Raw genomic sequence first — 17,660 nt, 5'->3', positions numbered from 1 at the left:
TGCTGGGGACTACCATTTTTCCACACCAAAGCCAGTGCTGCCACTTGACTCACCAACTGCTGGATGTCACTTTCCAACCAAGCTGAGCTGACATACAGCATTACATAAAAGCACAAGGAAGAACACTCATGACTTGACCACAAGATGCTAGTTTTCACATCACAAGACACAAGACCCATGTACTGAATGTTAAGTAACAGGGATGTACGATACTGGATTTTGGCCAAATGTGGATTCCAATACTGATAAATGCACTTATTTTTTCCACCTAATAGAGCAGAAAACATCAAGACTTTCCTATAGTGGAATTAACATATATTTATACCTACTTTTATGATGATAGCAGAAATATAATTATTTTCAAAAATACGTCGTCAACAGTTCAGGTTGCATGTACGTACAGAGCTCCAGATTAACTTTTTGAGCTGGCTGCACTGGTGCGCCTATCTTTTTCATTTAGGTGCACCAGCTCATAATTTAGGTGCACCCAATAACACATTTTAATTTAAATTCTAACCAAATTATGTGAATGAAGGAGCAGATCCATGGTTTTTCACAGCACACGCAAAAAGAAACTGAAAATGTTTAGTCATGTGTGTCATCTTAACGGCAAGTCATATAAGCAGTAATGTTCATCTCAGGCTGATGTTGATGTTCCATTTTAAAACCTTTATCTGCTGATACCAATGAAGTGCTGATATTATTATGCACCCTTAATTATCTGTATGTCATCGCTGTGCCAAACTAAACTAAACCCAGAAAACTCTCACAAACAGAAGAACAGATAATTTACTATCTGCAGGCATATATCATATTACCTACCAGGAGTGTGTACCATTAGGAATCTTTCATTATCCAAATTGAAGCGAACAGCGTTTGTGATAATGACAGCATGAGCCTTAGCCCTTTATCTTAAATGAATGGAGAGCACAGTGTGGGGTTTGTGGCTTTCCATGAAACAGAACATCCAAGAGGATGTGAGTACAAAAAATGACCGGAGTAAATGGAAAACATTGTGGCAGAAGCATTGTTCAAATTAAGTAGCACATCGCGACTGGTTCGTCCAAATTACCTGATAGGACAGTACAGTGTGTACTTGTCAGGTTACATTACAGAATGTTCTGTCCACAAGATACAGAAACAGTTGTAGTAACTGATAATAACTGAACAAAAGAAGATGAGAGCTGCTTACCTCATGCAAATTTAACTCTTTGACTTTTTCCTTCTGAATGACCTGAAAGGCATAATAAGAGATGAGGAGAGATTAGTCACTGGTTGACACAAACACTGTTATACGGTGACAGAAACCAGCTCCTCTGGATAAACAAAAATGACAGTGATATGAGAAACTAATCAGTCAGGCAGTAAAAGACACACAAATATCAGATGTAATATAATATAGTTGCTGGTTTACAGAAAATGTGAGTACACAAACGTGTGTCTGTCTGTGTGTACTATTTGAGTTTGAAGAGTCTTACATAACCCACAGAGAAGCTGCAAATTAATGATTTTAGCTGACAGGTTGTAAGGAAGGAAACAAATTACAGAGTTAATTGCATCTACTACACCAGTGTGTGAGTGTGTGTTTATCTCTGACATGTTTGGCTGTTTTCGCATGTTGGTTACATTACATAATTGAAGGACACGAGAGTCATGTTTATGCCCTCAATCACTCCCTCTTACTAGCATCGCAGGCTATACTTTGCCATCATGCTCAGCCCGAGCTAACTGTGAAGCAGATTTTTCCAGCTGAGCCACTTGCTTCCCTTCAGCCTGAGTGCAGTTCATAATGTTTGGTAGTACACTTGCTCACCAAAAACCTGTAAATAATTTTGAATGGGCTAGATCCATCCAGCAGCACAACCCTCGAAATACCTGAAGCTGCCAGAAGAGTCAGTAAATGAATTCCTGCGCCAGCTAAGGCGATATTTAGGGACCACTTCATGATAATCTCTGCTAAAGTACACATACTCTGACACTTATTTTCTGCTTAAATTAAGTCATGTATTATTTCACATTTCTGAACAGTGTGCATATGTGTGTGTGTCACTGGAGTGCTTACTTGTTTGTATGCATATAGCTCTTTGTGTGCCTGGTGCCGTAACCTGGGGAGACGTAAAGACAAAACATCTTTTTGATTAGTAAGTGGCTCCGACTGACTATATTAAAACAGAGACAAAGTAGTTCTACATCCCTGAAAAAGAGAGAAAATTGACACACATGTATGCAGTTTCCTTATTAAATACTTGCCTTCTGATACCAATCTGCTCTAGTCTAACACTGTGGTATCCAATGGATGTTATAATTAAAAGGCAATTCTCAATCCATACAGAATAGAATAATAACTTGGCATGCATACCAGTTCTATATTTTATAAAATTACATATCTGAAAAAGAGACAGCTATTCTAAATAAACATGTTTGGGTTGTGTATGCTCTGCGTTAAAGCTCATTCTGCCACAGGCAGGCGGCAGTAAAATAACCATGTGACTTTTTGAATGAAATTTTTTTTAAATTGGATTAAGAAATTACAGAAAGAGCCAGAATAACACCCTACTGAACTCTGTTTAGTATTTGTTTTGCTTAGCACAGGAGTAGAAATCCAAGTTACATATTGACAGATATGATTAAGGCCTTAATTTCTTGTCAAAACAGAAAAGTAATAGGTCAACTCACAGATCGGTCTGAATCAGACAACAACAGCATTACTGCAGGTTGTTGAGGCACTCTAAAATGGCTTACCAAACTCACCACAGATGCAATCAATGTTTAACTCTTAATAAACATCGCTCTTGTAAATGAGTAAAACAAAACATGAGCACTGGAGAAGAAAATAATCTAGGTACTGAGAAGGAGAACACAACATGTAGAAAAAAAGGAAGAGAACAAGAGAGATAGGAGAAATTCATAGGTTTGTAAGATTTACCTCCATTATAAGTAACCTTAACCTCTCGCAGCAGAGTGAGAGGGATCTGTAAAACAAGCAGCACAGTCTAGGAGAGAAACTGACATTTGGAAAGAGGTCAGCAGGAAAAGGTGCAGATACTCCCAAGGGTAGTGGACAACTGGTCATGGGTGAGTTGGCCTTGGGTGACTAATGGGGGTTGCTCAATGGACCTTGAGTACAAAGTCAAAGTGAGCAAGGAGAGTAGCCCAGTTGAAACAGGCATCCAAGTTTCCTCTAAAACCATAGCTTAATCATCATTCTCATAATTTGACTATAGTCAATGGGCAACTCATAAATGTGTCCATCAGCCATGATTATACACTGCTCAAAAAAATTAAGGGAACACTTAATCGTCACAGTATAACACCAAGTCAGTTAAAATTCAGGGATATCAAACTGTCCATTTAGGAAACACAAGTGATTGTGAATCAATTTCACCTGTTTTGGTGCAAATGAAAGTGACAACAGGTGCAATGGAGAGGCAAAAGCACTGGTACTGGCCCTCTCGTAAACCTACATCCAATTGGGATGTTATGCATCGGTGCATCCAACTTCTCCAAGTATGGCCACAGACTGTCCAGGAGCTCACTGATGCCCTGATCCAGGTCTGGGAGGAGATGCCCCTGGACACCATCCGCCGACTCATCAGGAGCATGCCGAGCATTGTCGGGAGTGCTCACAGGCACTCTGGAAGATTTTCAACCTGAATGATTTATTCATCAAGATCTGATGTGTGATTAAAGTGTTCCCTTAATTTTTTTGAGCAGTGTAGTAAAGCATGTCCAAATGGTTGGGTCACTTCACTGAACACTCATGAGACTGAATAAATGTTACAAATTGTAGTGTTGGACAAGTTTCTTTACATTGCTTATTCAAAAATCCTTTAGGCCAAGTGCATGAATTCAAGGCCTCCTGCCCCTTACATTAACAAACACCCCATGCTCATAAAACACTTTTCATTCCTTGTAATGTATACTGCATTGCATATTTCACACATGCGTGTGTGGAATGAAGACTCACTGATGGAGGTGGTTGAGTATTTCTGTGAGAGTCTGCCTTGTGTCAAACTACGTGTGAATGTTTATTTTTGTTGGAATGATGACTCGTCACACGTCAGCTCTAACGTAAATTCCTTGGTCCCTTAGTTCAACTGTCAGTGTAAACAACTGCTGCACTGAAACCCTAGGATTCCCCTGTTAAGGTGGCCTTTATCAAGAATCATCATGCATCGTGGTCCATATAATTTAAGTTATTTTGGGCAAGTTCTTTGGGAGACTGCATCTTTAGACACCTTTTATGGAGCAAAATCGCTCTTTTTTCCTTCAGTGGTTAACGCTGGTTATCTTGACTTCCAGTGATGAATCATGGTACTGCATCAAAGTCATAAAGTGCAACTTTAGAGTTAGATAAGGAATTGGTGGAACAGAGTAGTTGTTAACCTACTTACCATTTGCCCTGCAAGATAGGATATGACAGGGAGGCGAGGGGTGAATTTTGTTGGAAACTGCTGCTTCTCACTGTCTTAGATAAAAAATGTTGGACATTATTTGGGTTCAGTTTGTCGCTGCCAGGAGAAAACCCCTTGCAGCGACAGCAGCCAGGACAATTTGATTACACCAGTGGGGTTAAAAAGGGGGGCAAGGGAATGACTGGTAACCACCTCCACCTTTCCTTTATGGGAAATAATTACTGGATTACACTCAAGGCTATATGCTTGAGAAGGGAGCTTTAACATTGTAAATATTAATGGTTATAAATACGATACTCAAACATCCAAAGGCAAATATAATGAATACTAATATGGTAATTTAGTAATTGTAGGAATTGGTGAGGACGTGGCTCTAAAAGATAAAAGGGTTAGAGTTTCTTTGAAGCCAAGTGCCATGATCTTAATAATGTAGACAAGCAGCTTTGGATCTCAGCATATTATCATTTTTCATATAGATTTAGATTTTAAAGTTACCAAATTGTGGTATCATAGCTACTTTCTCCAAACTGTGCTGTTGAACATCCTGTGAAATAACTATTAGCAAGACATACAAAATCACACATTTCTGAAAGGGAAAAAAAGACATCCTTTTGGTTCAGCCGCAACTAAAAGCCCTTGTGACAAGTGTCATACAGTTTGTTGGATAGAAACTACACAAATATTAGACATTTAATTTCATTATTTTGCATAGATTTCAAGAACATAAGTTCAGGGTGCACACAAGTTTAGTACTGACCTTCAAGGCTGTCTTTCTACTTTTAAGATTACCAGACATAAAGTTGCCATTGTTCATACAGCTACAGTGAAGTACATGAGGGCACTTCTGAACAAATAATTCATGAGCCAACATGACCTGAAATGTACATGGAGGTGTTATGAGGAAAGATGCATAATGACAGTCGGGAACAATCAACATTCAGTCCTCATTATAATTTTCAAGTCTCACATAAGTGGTGGTTCTGACAATCTGCTTGTCAAAGGAGGTACAGTACGTTCAAAGCTGTCATGGTCTTCAGGCTGCACAAAGCCTTTCCTGAACAAAGCACCGTGATTTGTAAATTCACATGTAAATTTAAAATCTGTTTAAATGATAAGCAACAATGGTTGGAATTTGCGTTTTAATTTGAATGTGTAAATGTGACCTTGTAGGACAAGCAAAACTAGAGTGCACCACATCCTTTTAAAATAAAACTGCAGCAATCTTTCAGTGCTGTTATATTTGTGGAGGTATCAATGTGTGAGGCTGAAATAAAGGCTGAAAAATACATATTTCTGTGTTTTACAACCTGTTTTTTTGGAAAGTGGCTGTGTATGAGTATTGCACTACCACCAGATTACAAACTTGTTGCCCCCATTGATACAATGTTGCCTCGCCAAAGAGATCCCTGTATGACACTTGTTGCCACAAACCCAAACAGCAAAGCAACGTGAAACACGATAAAAAATTGTAAGCTGAGCCAAATCCAAAGCTAATGGTTGCATGGGTCTTACCTTATTAAGTAGCAGCAGAAGAGGAGGCTGAGGATGAAGACAAAGATGGCTGTCCCAAACACCACAATGTAGATGTTAAGGGGAAGGTTCTGGAACCCTATATTTGGCATCCTGAAACTGTAGTGTGGGAAATCGGAGCTCATGGATATTCTGGTAGAGAGAGACAAATGACAGAGTCTATAAGTATTTACACACACCCTTAAATACACTCTGTTGACAGAAAAAAAACCTCAACCAATAATGAGACACCAATAAATGACACAGAGAAAAACTGGAACTTAAGTACACTTTCAGTATTACAGGAACATATTTCAGGGCTGGGTTTCATTTTCAGTTTAGTGTTATTGTAAGTGTTGATGTTATCTTTGGCTTGATCAGCCTGTAAAAGGTTTCCACGTCTTCAAGAACAGCTGTTCAGGACTGTTTGAAACATGTTTTAGGAGGCAGATCTCAGTTGGCAGTATTCTGAAAACACAATTTGCCTACTTTTAATGTTTTTTGGGGAGTTGTCATTCTGAACCATGACTCAACAGCAATTTTTCACATTGTTGTTTATCTTAAAGTCAATTGTCTGGATTGGCATTTGAGAAAGAGCGACAGCATGCAAAGTCAGTCCACTCTGGGTCGTGTGTGTGTGTGTTTGTGTCCTCCAATACTACAATATATAACACAACAGAAGACTTTTAAACTACAGCATATGTGATAGGGCTATAGATGATGAACACATTATTTGGATCTGAACTTTTAAAACTTTTGAAAAAAAAAATCCATCCCTGTTTATCTTCTACCTGCCTCTACACACTAAAACATTTTAATTACCTATACAGAAATGTAATATATGACATACGTATATGGCCCTCTATCAAGAGTGATACTGCCATATAGGTTACAGATAAGGCAATATATGATTATTACCTGCATCCTTGGTTATGTGGGGAAACATTGCATATATGATAGACATACATTAAAACAATAATTTATATATATGTTCATAATATTCTATGCTTATATGTATAGTTTGTATATTACACATTTATACAAATACATATATGTAATTTACATTAACAAACATACATAATATGGGCTGGACATAGTACATGTCAATATATTAAAACTGTTCCAATTTCTAATTCATACATGGTTTGTACATGCCATGTCAGCTGGTGCACCTGTTCATTTAAACTTGATTAACTGGTTCAGTATTGGTAGAAAGGTGATTTGGTTCCCAGAAACACAGACAAATAAAGTAAAGTAAAGTAAAGTAAATATTAGAGTAATTCAATACAAAGCCACAGTAGGTCATGGAGAAATATGCACTTCGCCCCTTTATCTCCTCCCTCCAGTGATGAGCCAATGGCCATTCCTGCACAGCTGATTTACGAGACAGAGCAGAACTCTCCTGGTAAAGGGCTTGCTTAAATTCGTCTGATGCTGAAACCTCAAATTCTATCATGAAAGTCAACAGTAGACATACTGTTGCACTGCTAACGAAGAAGTAAAAATAAAAAGAAAACAATGTTTATAAATGCAACATATTAACATTTATTTGCTCATATTGTGTTAGCATCCTTCTGAAGAGCTGATTCATAAAAAGCCAGAGCACACCAACAAGGATCTATTGGTCAAGTTCTCTTACTCAGTACACCAAAGGGACAAGACCAGACATGTCTACGCCTACCCAGAGAAGAGGAGGAGGCGAGGACAGGAATAACTTTGCTCCTTTGGGAACCGTGTCTTGTGCCCCTCCTCTTCACTAAACAGAGAGCTTCATTCCTCCACACTCTGGACAGTGGAAAGTTTTGAAGGTTTTGCTGAGGCCATTAACAATCCTCTCCTGCTCATGATTACACCATATTTATGTAACAGCGCCCCCAAAACTTGCTCTTTATTAAATAACTTTGGTATGTCAGTACAGGGAACATTCTCTCAATACCTATATGTAACATTACTCCAGACAGTATTGGCAGTCATGATGGGTGCCTCAATGCGGAGCCACTAGACAGTGTCAGTGACACCTGGCTCATGATATCAAAGAACAGGGTTGACAGGATTTGTAACCTGAAGTGTTTTTTCCATGTTTCAAATTCTCACCATGTTACCAGATAATCTTATTTCAACTGCCTTTTTACACCATATGTTGTCAGGCAAGTTAAACATATAAAAGTTGGCAAATTGAGCACAGTGTGCATGCACTCACAGTAAATATCATTGGCATGTTTTGCTGATGTGAGAGCCAAAAGACGGCATCATCATGTCCTTGGGTTTCAAATGGTGGCTGGGACACTGTGTCCAGCGTTTAAGATACATCTACTGATGGGACAAATAGCTTAGACAAGAGATTGAGCAAGTGTGCTGGCTTTATGAAAAGGCAAACAAGAGGATACTTCACCCACAAGCTAACAGGACTGCCATGAGAACTTCATCCAACAGTCCCCATGAGGAGAGAGAATTACTGACACTGGAACACTTGTTTAACACACAGCTCTTGTCTTCGGGACATTGTATTGGGGCCTGGAGAGTCTGAACAGAGGTACTGAAACTACACTCAACTGTAATCAAATTAAACGCCTATAAACTGAGGCTTCTGGATGGAGAGGCAACATCTCCTCTCAGGTCCAGGTGTAGTCATGATCATTTGTTCAGCCATAGTTGTGTGCACAATTCCCAACCATATCTATATCAAATAATGACTCAAGCAGGTGCAGTTTCCAAACATTTTAGCCGTTGATTTCGCCAGCTAACAATCAGCTGTAGATAAATCATGCAGTATTGTCATTTTGGTATTCTTTGCCCAACTTCAAGGCTCCATGCCAAACTGAAGACCTGCTTTTGTCTTAGTCTTTGCCTCCACAGCCCAGAAAACCTCCCTCTTGCTTATCTGAATACACAATCATGCTGCGGAGCTACATGCCTTTCATACAAACTAACAAGCCCCTCCTGAAATACATGACACTGACTTGCTGACATTCCATTCCTCGGAGTGTGTGATTAGGTAACCTTTGTCAACTCGTATATATTTGAAATAATTCCATATAAGTCAAAAGATCACAAAACAGAGAAAAGGCTAAATAGTTTAAGCTCAAATGAAATGAAACTAGCAAACGTCTTGTTAGCACACTGATACATTTACTTTTCTCCAGTTACTTTAAATAAAGATTGCCTGGCGGTGAACACACTGTGCACATACCCAAGTGGCGCCTTCATGCTGAAGAGCAGAAATGTCTATAGATCTATAACTCAAGTCCTTGAGAAGTTACTTGAATTGTCCTTGAGACCCCTCTCAGTGGTTGACTTGTCTCTCACATAGCCTTCTCTTTCTCTCCCTTGAAACAAGCTCCTAACATAACTCAATCCCTACTTAACTCTTTGACTCTTAACCTTCACATCACTCTTTACTCTTCTGGAGCCTTAGTAGTAGTCCAGCCACAACAACCCTACCCCCAAAGACAAAGAAAAACTGCTTTTCCTTTTGACCATCAACTGATTATCTCTATTGCCAGCTGCCAGCCACAATTCCTGTAGCCACTGAGGTTACCAACAGCTAATTCCTATGCATGTAAAAGCAACTCCGCATTGTGATGTGGACATTTTTAGCACTTCTTTGTTGGCATATCAGTTTTAAATAGTGAGCTGTGTACTATCGATAGTGAAGACATCAAACAATCTGACGTAACAATAGATAGATTAATTATGCATGAAAGTAGTTTACATTTCAAAAGCCAGAGGGGGCTAGCCTGGTTCCAGACCTCTGAATAATCGTTCACATCTGCAGTTTGTTCAGTCATTTAAATAGGTCTAGTGTTGTGCTAATGGTCAGCTATTTACCACCAGTTGGAGAGGCAAAGATAAAATGTCAGACGTCATCTTTCCCAATAGCTAGCTGGTTACCAAGCTAGGTAGGTGTGCCTTAGGTGTTTTAATGTCATGTACTTGTGGTCCATGCTCTGTTTCTTCAACATATAAATATTTATGGCAATTCACTCCTTGGGGGCTTCTGGCTTGATGATTTAAACCATCAACAGTTAGCTTTAAAAATTACCACAAAAAACAGACTGAAACAAGGCAAGTCTCGGCAAACATTGCTCTATCACAATTTATTCAAATCGATGTATGGATGCATGACATGGCCCGATAATCTATGAATCATCCATCTAAAGTAGCTGTGGTGCTATGACAATCAACGGATCAACACCTACACCAAAGTATAACTCAGTTTCTGCGCCTAAGGGAGCTATATCAGACCTGCTGTAACGCCCGATGCAGACACATAAATCCACCTTTACAGTTCTATGGACAGCTACAGGACAGACGTGTGTCATTTTGCTGGCAGGAGTTTAGGAGGTGTGAGTATGTAATTCAATGCAGGTAAGACCATATGACAGATTTTAAAGGTTCCACTTTCAGTCAGTCTTCTGCTCTAAGGCTGTCCCCTTTGCTCAGTGCAACACCCCTACAGTATCAAGATTCACTGACCTTGTGGATCATGGGTTCATCCGGCAATCTAGAAATCGGACCCCTTAGCAGTAAACAACCCACATACCAGAAGCACCCTTTTGGGGGTGTTGCATCGTCAAACTCAGGGGGTCTGTTACAAATGAACCAACGTGTACTGCTGAACTACCACTAAAAAAGGATGATAATGCAACCAGCCATTGAGCAATACAGTTGAACCCCTTCCTCCTTGTAGTAACTGCTGTGAAATAATCAGAAATCAATATAGATACAATTCAGCATATACACAAATTTAAGGAAAAATGTGACTGAGCGACTGGAGAAACAGATGTACAACTGCTTCCTTATAGGCCACAGAGGATGACTGAATGATTGGATGAGAGTGATCACCATCATCAAAACACCTAATGAGGAATTACCTTTTTGAAAAATAGTGTTAGTCTTTCAAGTAGAGTTAAACAGATTTGTAGTCTATGGAAGGCCTGTTGAAGCTCCTCTGGCAGCTGGTAGTGGCTCTACAGCTTGCAAAGACAACTAATGTTGGGTTTTAATTTGCCACACATTTCTGTTTCCCACAAATTTGAACAAATCTTACAGTCGAATTTTAAAAAAAGAAAAAAAAGAAGGGCAAATGTCAGCCATGACTTTAAAAACTTTCCACAGTCTAGGCACAAGGTCCAACAGTTGGTCCTAAATTCCCTCCTTGATGCTTCCTGCAACTAAATAGCTTCCTGTGCATCTAAAAATACCCCATTGCCCCTCTCCCTCTTTGAAACTGAAGGGCCCACTCAGGACAAAAGCCAAACTTGCATGCTTCACTGGGTATTGGCCTAAAACTAGTTGTGAAATGTGAATGTACAGTGAGGCAACGCTGACAGAGCTATCTCTACTGCACAACAACTGAAGTAGAGATGTATACCAGTAACAAACTCACTGTTCTTGTGTACATCTCACAAAGAGGATAATCCAATGATGACACTAAAAAGCATTCAGAGTGAACGTGATGGCTTGGCAACAAACAGCGTCTTCTGCTTGGAAAGGGCAGATGTGATTTGCATCTGCTCTCCTCATCCCACCATTTCTGCCACCATCTGCCTCTCTCACTCAGACATTTTCACATGGCCTCACCCTATTACATAACCAGCAATGAGACCACGCACGGCACATTACATTCATAGGAAATGAGTGTGAGTGAGCGAATCACATTCATTGTGCACGGTTTCCTGTGGTATGATGGAACAGAAAATATGTACTGTATATTTTAACCTTCTGTGTTAGCCTTAAAGTGTCAGCTCACCTAAATTATTAAAAACAAAAATAATAAATAATAATTTTCCTCAAAACAAAAGGAAAATGGGAACAATAAAGAAAATGAACCAAAATATGCGTCATCATATTAAAAATCTGGACAAAAAAAAAAGGTTGCCCCACTCATATGACTGCACACATGGGCACATTTTAGGCATCACCAAGAAGCTTAAAAGTACTTATCCAGTAAACTATTCACAATACATGATACACTTCAAAATCGCCCATTTGTATTTTGGGTTCACTTTCCTTGTATGTTGGGCTGAAAAAATATTTAACATGAATGCTAAATTCTGTTAGGATTCGGAGTCGGGACAGTATACTCTTTGCTTCCATTGAGAATTTAATAGAATAAAGCTATTTTATGAGCTGAGCTGGGAACTCTTAGCTGTGCCTGGGGATAACATCGCTCCCTAAGTGTCGCAAAAGTACTGCCTCGGCATGAAACCTTTCCCTCTGTCGACTAGTAATAGTTTCACTATTACCAGCCAATTCTTCTGAGTGTTAATTAACTACCCTACCTCAAATACTCTCTGAAGGACTATCTCTTCTAGGCCAATGACTCATCACTTATTTGGGTAACAACATCGTTTCATTGTGAACTTTGCCATGTCAAACAAGTACACTGACTTCCTTAAACCAATTTCAAAATGTATCACATCACAGTTCAGCTTGATATTTTCATGTGATACCAGTTTTAAAGATTGATATCAAAATATTTATCAAAATGTTATTCAGTTTCAATGATGAGCAGATAGGAGTTAGTAATGTTGCACACAGAGAAAGCAAAATTTTCTTCAGACACATTATACCATGTTAGACAACCATATATTGTCCTTACCTAATAAAACCTCTGTCACATGGCCCACACCATTTGTTTGTTTGTTTCTTTTACCATTTCACTACTACTGGTTAGCTAGTAACCATTTAGCCAAACAGACAAAATGATTCTTCAGTCTGCACCAATTCAAATACACAAGCAAACTTAGTGAAGATATTATTGATCCATTACCAGAGAAATGCACTAACTTAACCACAATCACGTTTATACATCTGACCAAAGAACTCTCCCTTTTCTTCTTGCTCAGCCAGTAAATAATTCATCATACTATGTGATGACTGTAGAGCTTAATCAAACCTACTGAACAAGCCACTCTTCCCACCCTCCCCAGTCCTCTTCTATACCCGTATTCATAATCAATAGAGGCTGCATGGACAGATAATGGACTTTGGACCCATGACAATTCATAGTTATCATGTGGAAAAATAAGTCTCATGCAACTGCTGATTACCATTTGTTTTGTTCCAAGGTTAAGTTTGCCAAATCCTTAACTAAAAGAGAGGAATTTAATGTACCTCTAATCTACCTTTTTCCTTTGTTACCTTTAATTGGTTTTTTTTGTGAATCTTTCCTTTTTATCACATCAAATTCCCTTTAAAAACAACCCCAAAACCTTAACTCGGTTCAGGAGATTCATGTCATGAGCCCACATCATCATATTCACAAGATGCTGTCCAAACGAGAAGTGGAAATTTCCACTAGCAGCCACGGCCAGCCGTGAGATTTGCACATCTGAAACTTAATATGCCAAAGGGCAGCAACAAACACTAGGGCCTCAGAGGCAGAGCAAGGGACTCTTCAAAATGTGCTGGCTGTGGTAAATGAAATGCCCACATTCATGATGATACTGAACAAATATACCACATTTTCAACAATATGAGCAGGGTAAATCATAGGGCACTAGCCATTTAGATATCTGACCATCCATCAAAACATAATGGCTCCTAGTTTTAATGTTTTATGACAAGAGTGGCTTGTTAAATCATCCTTTTAGCCAGAGAGGAGGTAAACCGATCAGTCAGAAAGCATACACCATCCAAACCTAGGATACAACTATGACTGATGTGTGTAGAAAGCTTTAAAAAAGGTCCTTTCTCTGTTTAAACTCAAAGACAATGCGCAGAGTTTTATTATGTTACTTCCTGGGAAGAATGAAGACGATGACATTAATGATCACACACCCCATTACTTATGAAAGTGGCCAACTGTGTTTCCACTTGAAGCCCTGAAATATGTATTATAAAAAGCTTGTTTTTCCAAAGTTGGTCCAAGTTCTACAGTAAGTAGGTCGCTGTAACTATAACTCCAGTTATGGAGATGTGGGAGGCACAGGACTTGAGTGGAGCTGACAAGGTCAACCTAATGTCGGCTGCTGATAGAATTCCAATTACTGGCTTTACATCTAATGCCACTACACGTACCACCAAACACATAAGCTATCAAACCTTGGCAGTCATAATTTCTCATTTCTAATGCAACACATGCTCAGTGTCTTGTCACTTCATACATGCAATCTGACATTACTGCAAGCATCGAATGCTGATGTTATCAAGCAGGGATTTACACAGAACCACGCTGTTATGGTGTACAGTATAAGGTCCAGATAAACCCTAACCTATTCCTCCACTGTAAGCCTAAATATAGTCAAAACTAAATGTAGATTTTGACAAACTACTAGCTATGTCTGACCAGTAACTCACAATCTGTGACCACATCCTAAAAGTGTGATTATTCATCCATATAATGACATGTTTTCTTTTGTATTATTCATTTGGTATAACAGAAATATTCAAGTCCATCAACTTACCTCAGCCTCAAGTTATAACATTGTATTTAGTGGTATTACGAAAGGAGAATGAAGAGTTGCAAAAGTGAGAAAGGGTCTAATTCACATGCATGGTGGCACTTAAAAGTTGAAAAAAACTCATATTGTATAAAAGACGTGGAACAAAAGGGTTGAATTGAATTTCAACTTGAATGCAGTCCAAATTGAATTTGTGGTTTAAAGTATGAATGAGTAGATAAAAGTATAAATAGTATAAATAGTTGAAAAAGTGGGAAAGGAATGAAGGATTCAAAACAAAGTGTAAGCTGGGAGATGAATTCTACGCTTCACTAATGGCTAGGGGCTGAACTGCATTACTTGAATAATGGCTGGGAGCAAAACTGCATGTCTTTACTAATGGCTGAGAGCTCAACGGCAAACTGAGTACTGAACCTCTTAATACCTCGTATTTGATTTGACTAGGGGAGAAGATAGGTTCAATCATCAACCAAACTTATCTAAATGAAAGCAAACTGAAAACGTTTGCTTTGCTTTCTCTCTCCCCTCCCTTAAAGCCCATCATTCCTCATTGGACTCCGATAGTAACACAAGCCGACACAAACAAGAGGAACTGACACACACAGCTGTCTCATAGCACTCTTGTCTCCTTGTATCTAGTGCTAGTTCTGGAGGGTTTGTTTCTACTTGTAGTATACCATGTCACCTCATCAACTGAAGCCAATTTTCTGTCTTACTTTTACTTTCTTTTCTACTTTATCTTGATCTATTTTTGTAGACTGTTGACTCTTAAATAAGTTTATCTAGTAGCCACACACACGCCCCTTTAAGTAATGAAATGAGATATTAAATTTGAAAATACACTTTTCAAACACAATCGCTGAAAAAAGATGATATTCAACTTGTACCAAGCCTTATTCTATGAAATGTACATGGCTACCTTCCTCAAAGAAACATGAGACTTGGTCTGCTAAGTGCAGGGTCACGGCCACTATAAATAAAACCTGTAGTCATGTGAGAGTGAATAAGTCAAGTTTAAACATGAAAACAACCTTAACCCACTGCAAGTCATGTCAGATAAATTGGGGTCATGAACTACTGACCTGCAGGAAATAAACAAATACAGAGACAAAACAGAAAAAACAAAAGGTTTCAAGTAACAAACTGTAACTAAATCTAAAATATTCTATTAAGACCAACTTTGTATGTGCACTCAGTGTTTCATTACTTTGGTCAATCTATTTGAGAAACTAGTGTTAAAGTTGGCCAAGTTCCTTGTGCTTGAGGCCAAGAATAACAGCATTTGTGATAATTAGTAGTTGATAAAACTAAGAAGTAACAAAAAAAAACACACAAAAATATCCAAAACTCTGCCAAGAACTTGATACATAGACTAACTAGATAAGACGAAAGGGGGTCAGTTATTTATCAACATGAAATGCACATGCAGGCTTCATGGACGACTCTCTGCTGGCATTTACCTCAAACAAAGCTGTCCCCCACATACTGACAAAAAAGACATTGCAACCTATACAAAGGACCTGCTGTGTTCTCTGATGTTGGAGTGTCAATACGAATATACACAACAGCACTCAGCCGTTTCTCTGGGCAATCTACTTGTATTGTTGTGCCCCTGCCTTATTGATATGGTGCCTGAAATGCCTTAAGCATGACGGTCTCCAAACATGAATGCTTGATGGCTGCAAAGAAGAGCTTCATGTGTTGAAGAGCACATAATACTAGCAGGCACTCACATTTGTGCTCCACATATTGCAGTGAAATGTTTAACCACTCCAGTTCAAGATCAGGTAAGTGCTAATGCTAAGATTGCAAAGCGTCGCTGCCAAAACTGTCTCAAAATTAGGCCTTTGGTACTTGGTTGTTAAAGTGTTTCCCCCTTCATATTGCTATAAGATATTTACCACGTCCACTGACACAAAAAGGGCTTCAGACACATATTTGTACACAGCTGTAGGTGTCAAAATACATTTAATAAAATGCTTCAAGACCTGTCCAGACAGCCTTTCTCCTGTGGTTGGTCTTGCCTCTCCTCCTGCTCTCCCGTCCATCTACTGTGCCTCTTTCCTCTTGCTCCTGTCTTCTTTGAACCTATCTCTCCATACTTTCTTGTCCCCAAACACTACCCGTTATCCTGTCTTATTTTATTAAACTAACATGTGTAAATATAAATATACTTTCAGATGATTACATGCTTCTACAAGTCACTTTCAGCCACCAATGACAAGAGCATAAGGCAATACTGTGTTACATTGAAAAAGAAATCCCCATAGGTCCTTTCCCGCTCTTACTAATCCTGCATATTGTACCTTCATTATATGTGAGTACTGCAGATACTGAAGGAGACTGGAGGAGACTGAAGGATGTCTCTTGATCACCCACGTCTCAAATTCTGCAGCAGTCAAGCTTGTATTTTCTCCGGGGAGAGAAACATGTATTTAAAACATGATGAACTGGCTAAACGTGGTTAAAGGAAACACAAGTCTGCCTTACATCTGTTATTGAATGTGGTATTTGACTATTTAACCTTTGCCTTGAATGTGGGGCCCTCCAGTAAGTTCCCTACACTTCATGAATGTCCAGTAATGCTCATTTCCTCTTACGTGGAAAATTACACAACTTGTATTAGCACTAAAACCTTACAGTGACTGTAGCCTAGTAGCACCTACACAATCCCTTCAGGGGAAAAACCCTCACTAAATGTAAATGAAGGAAGGTACCGGCTACAATTGTTTTCTTAAGGATCAGGTTGCACTAGTCATAGGTAAATGAGCTATTTTAATAATGATGTAATTCATTGTTTGCCTTTGACTGAAAAATTTAAATATTTTCTGGGATTACCTCTCAGGAAACAACATCATGCTAAATGATTTACCAATATTGCTAGATAGATGGTCCATATAATACTAGGCAAATCAACAGCTGTGAAAACAGATACCTGATGCTTCTTTGGCAGCACAAAGTAATACAAGCTGTAGGCCAGATGATTAAGTGTTCTGTATTATTGTGTACTGTATTCATTTCTCCTAAGCCTTACAACTGTAAAGTAGCTTATGCCTGCAGATCATATATAAATCCGTTTGCTGCTTGCTTTGACATAATGACTGAGTTGATTCTTTGGCAGATGTCTGTTTATCTTTCATTTTTCCTGCCTTACTGATATCGTTTCTGAAACTGCTTAAACACATAATAGTCTCCAAACATGAATGCCTGAAAGCTGCTGAGAAGAGCTTAATGTATTTAAGAACCGGTAATGCGAATACTAGCGTGCTTTCACATTTGTTAAATGCAAAGTGCAGTGCAATGTTTAACCCCTCCAGCCCTGAGTGAG

The 17,660-nt window shown here is 38.9% G+C and overlaps 1 protein-coding gene across 1 annotated transcript in view; it reads right to left on the bottom strand.

Moving 5' to 3' along the window:
- The window catches only part of rnf24 (ring finger protein 24), a 33,079-nt gene that overhangs the window by 12,475 nt on the left and 2,944 nt on the right, over positions 1–17,660 (bottom strand). Inside the window, exons 2-4 of the mRNA XM_084345401.1 lie at positions 5,928–6,077; positions 2,063–2,105; positions 1,193–1,234 (exon numbers count right to left, since the gene is read on the bottom strand). Of these exons, the coding sequence (XP_084201527.1) occupies positions 1,193–1,234; positions 2,063–2,105; positions 5,928–6,070 (228 nt within the window). The 5' untranslated portion in view covers positions 6,071–6,077. The remainder of the gene's footprint in view (positions 1–1,192; positions 1,235–2,062; positions 2,106–5,927; positions 6,078–17,660) is intronic.

This window comes from Pagrus pagrus (genome assembly GCF_965226575.1).
Source record: "Pagrus pagrus genome assembly, chromosome: 2".
NCBI lineage: Eukaryota > Metazoa > Chordata > Actinopteri > Spariformes > Sparidae > Pagrus > Pagrus pagrus.
This window is presented reverse-complemented; position numbering and strand designations above follow the sequence as displayed.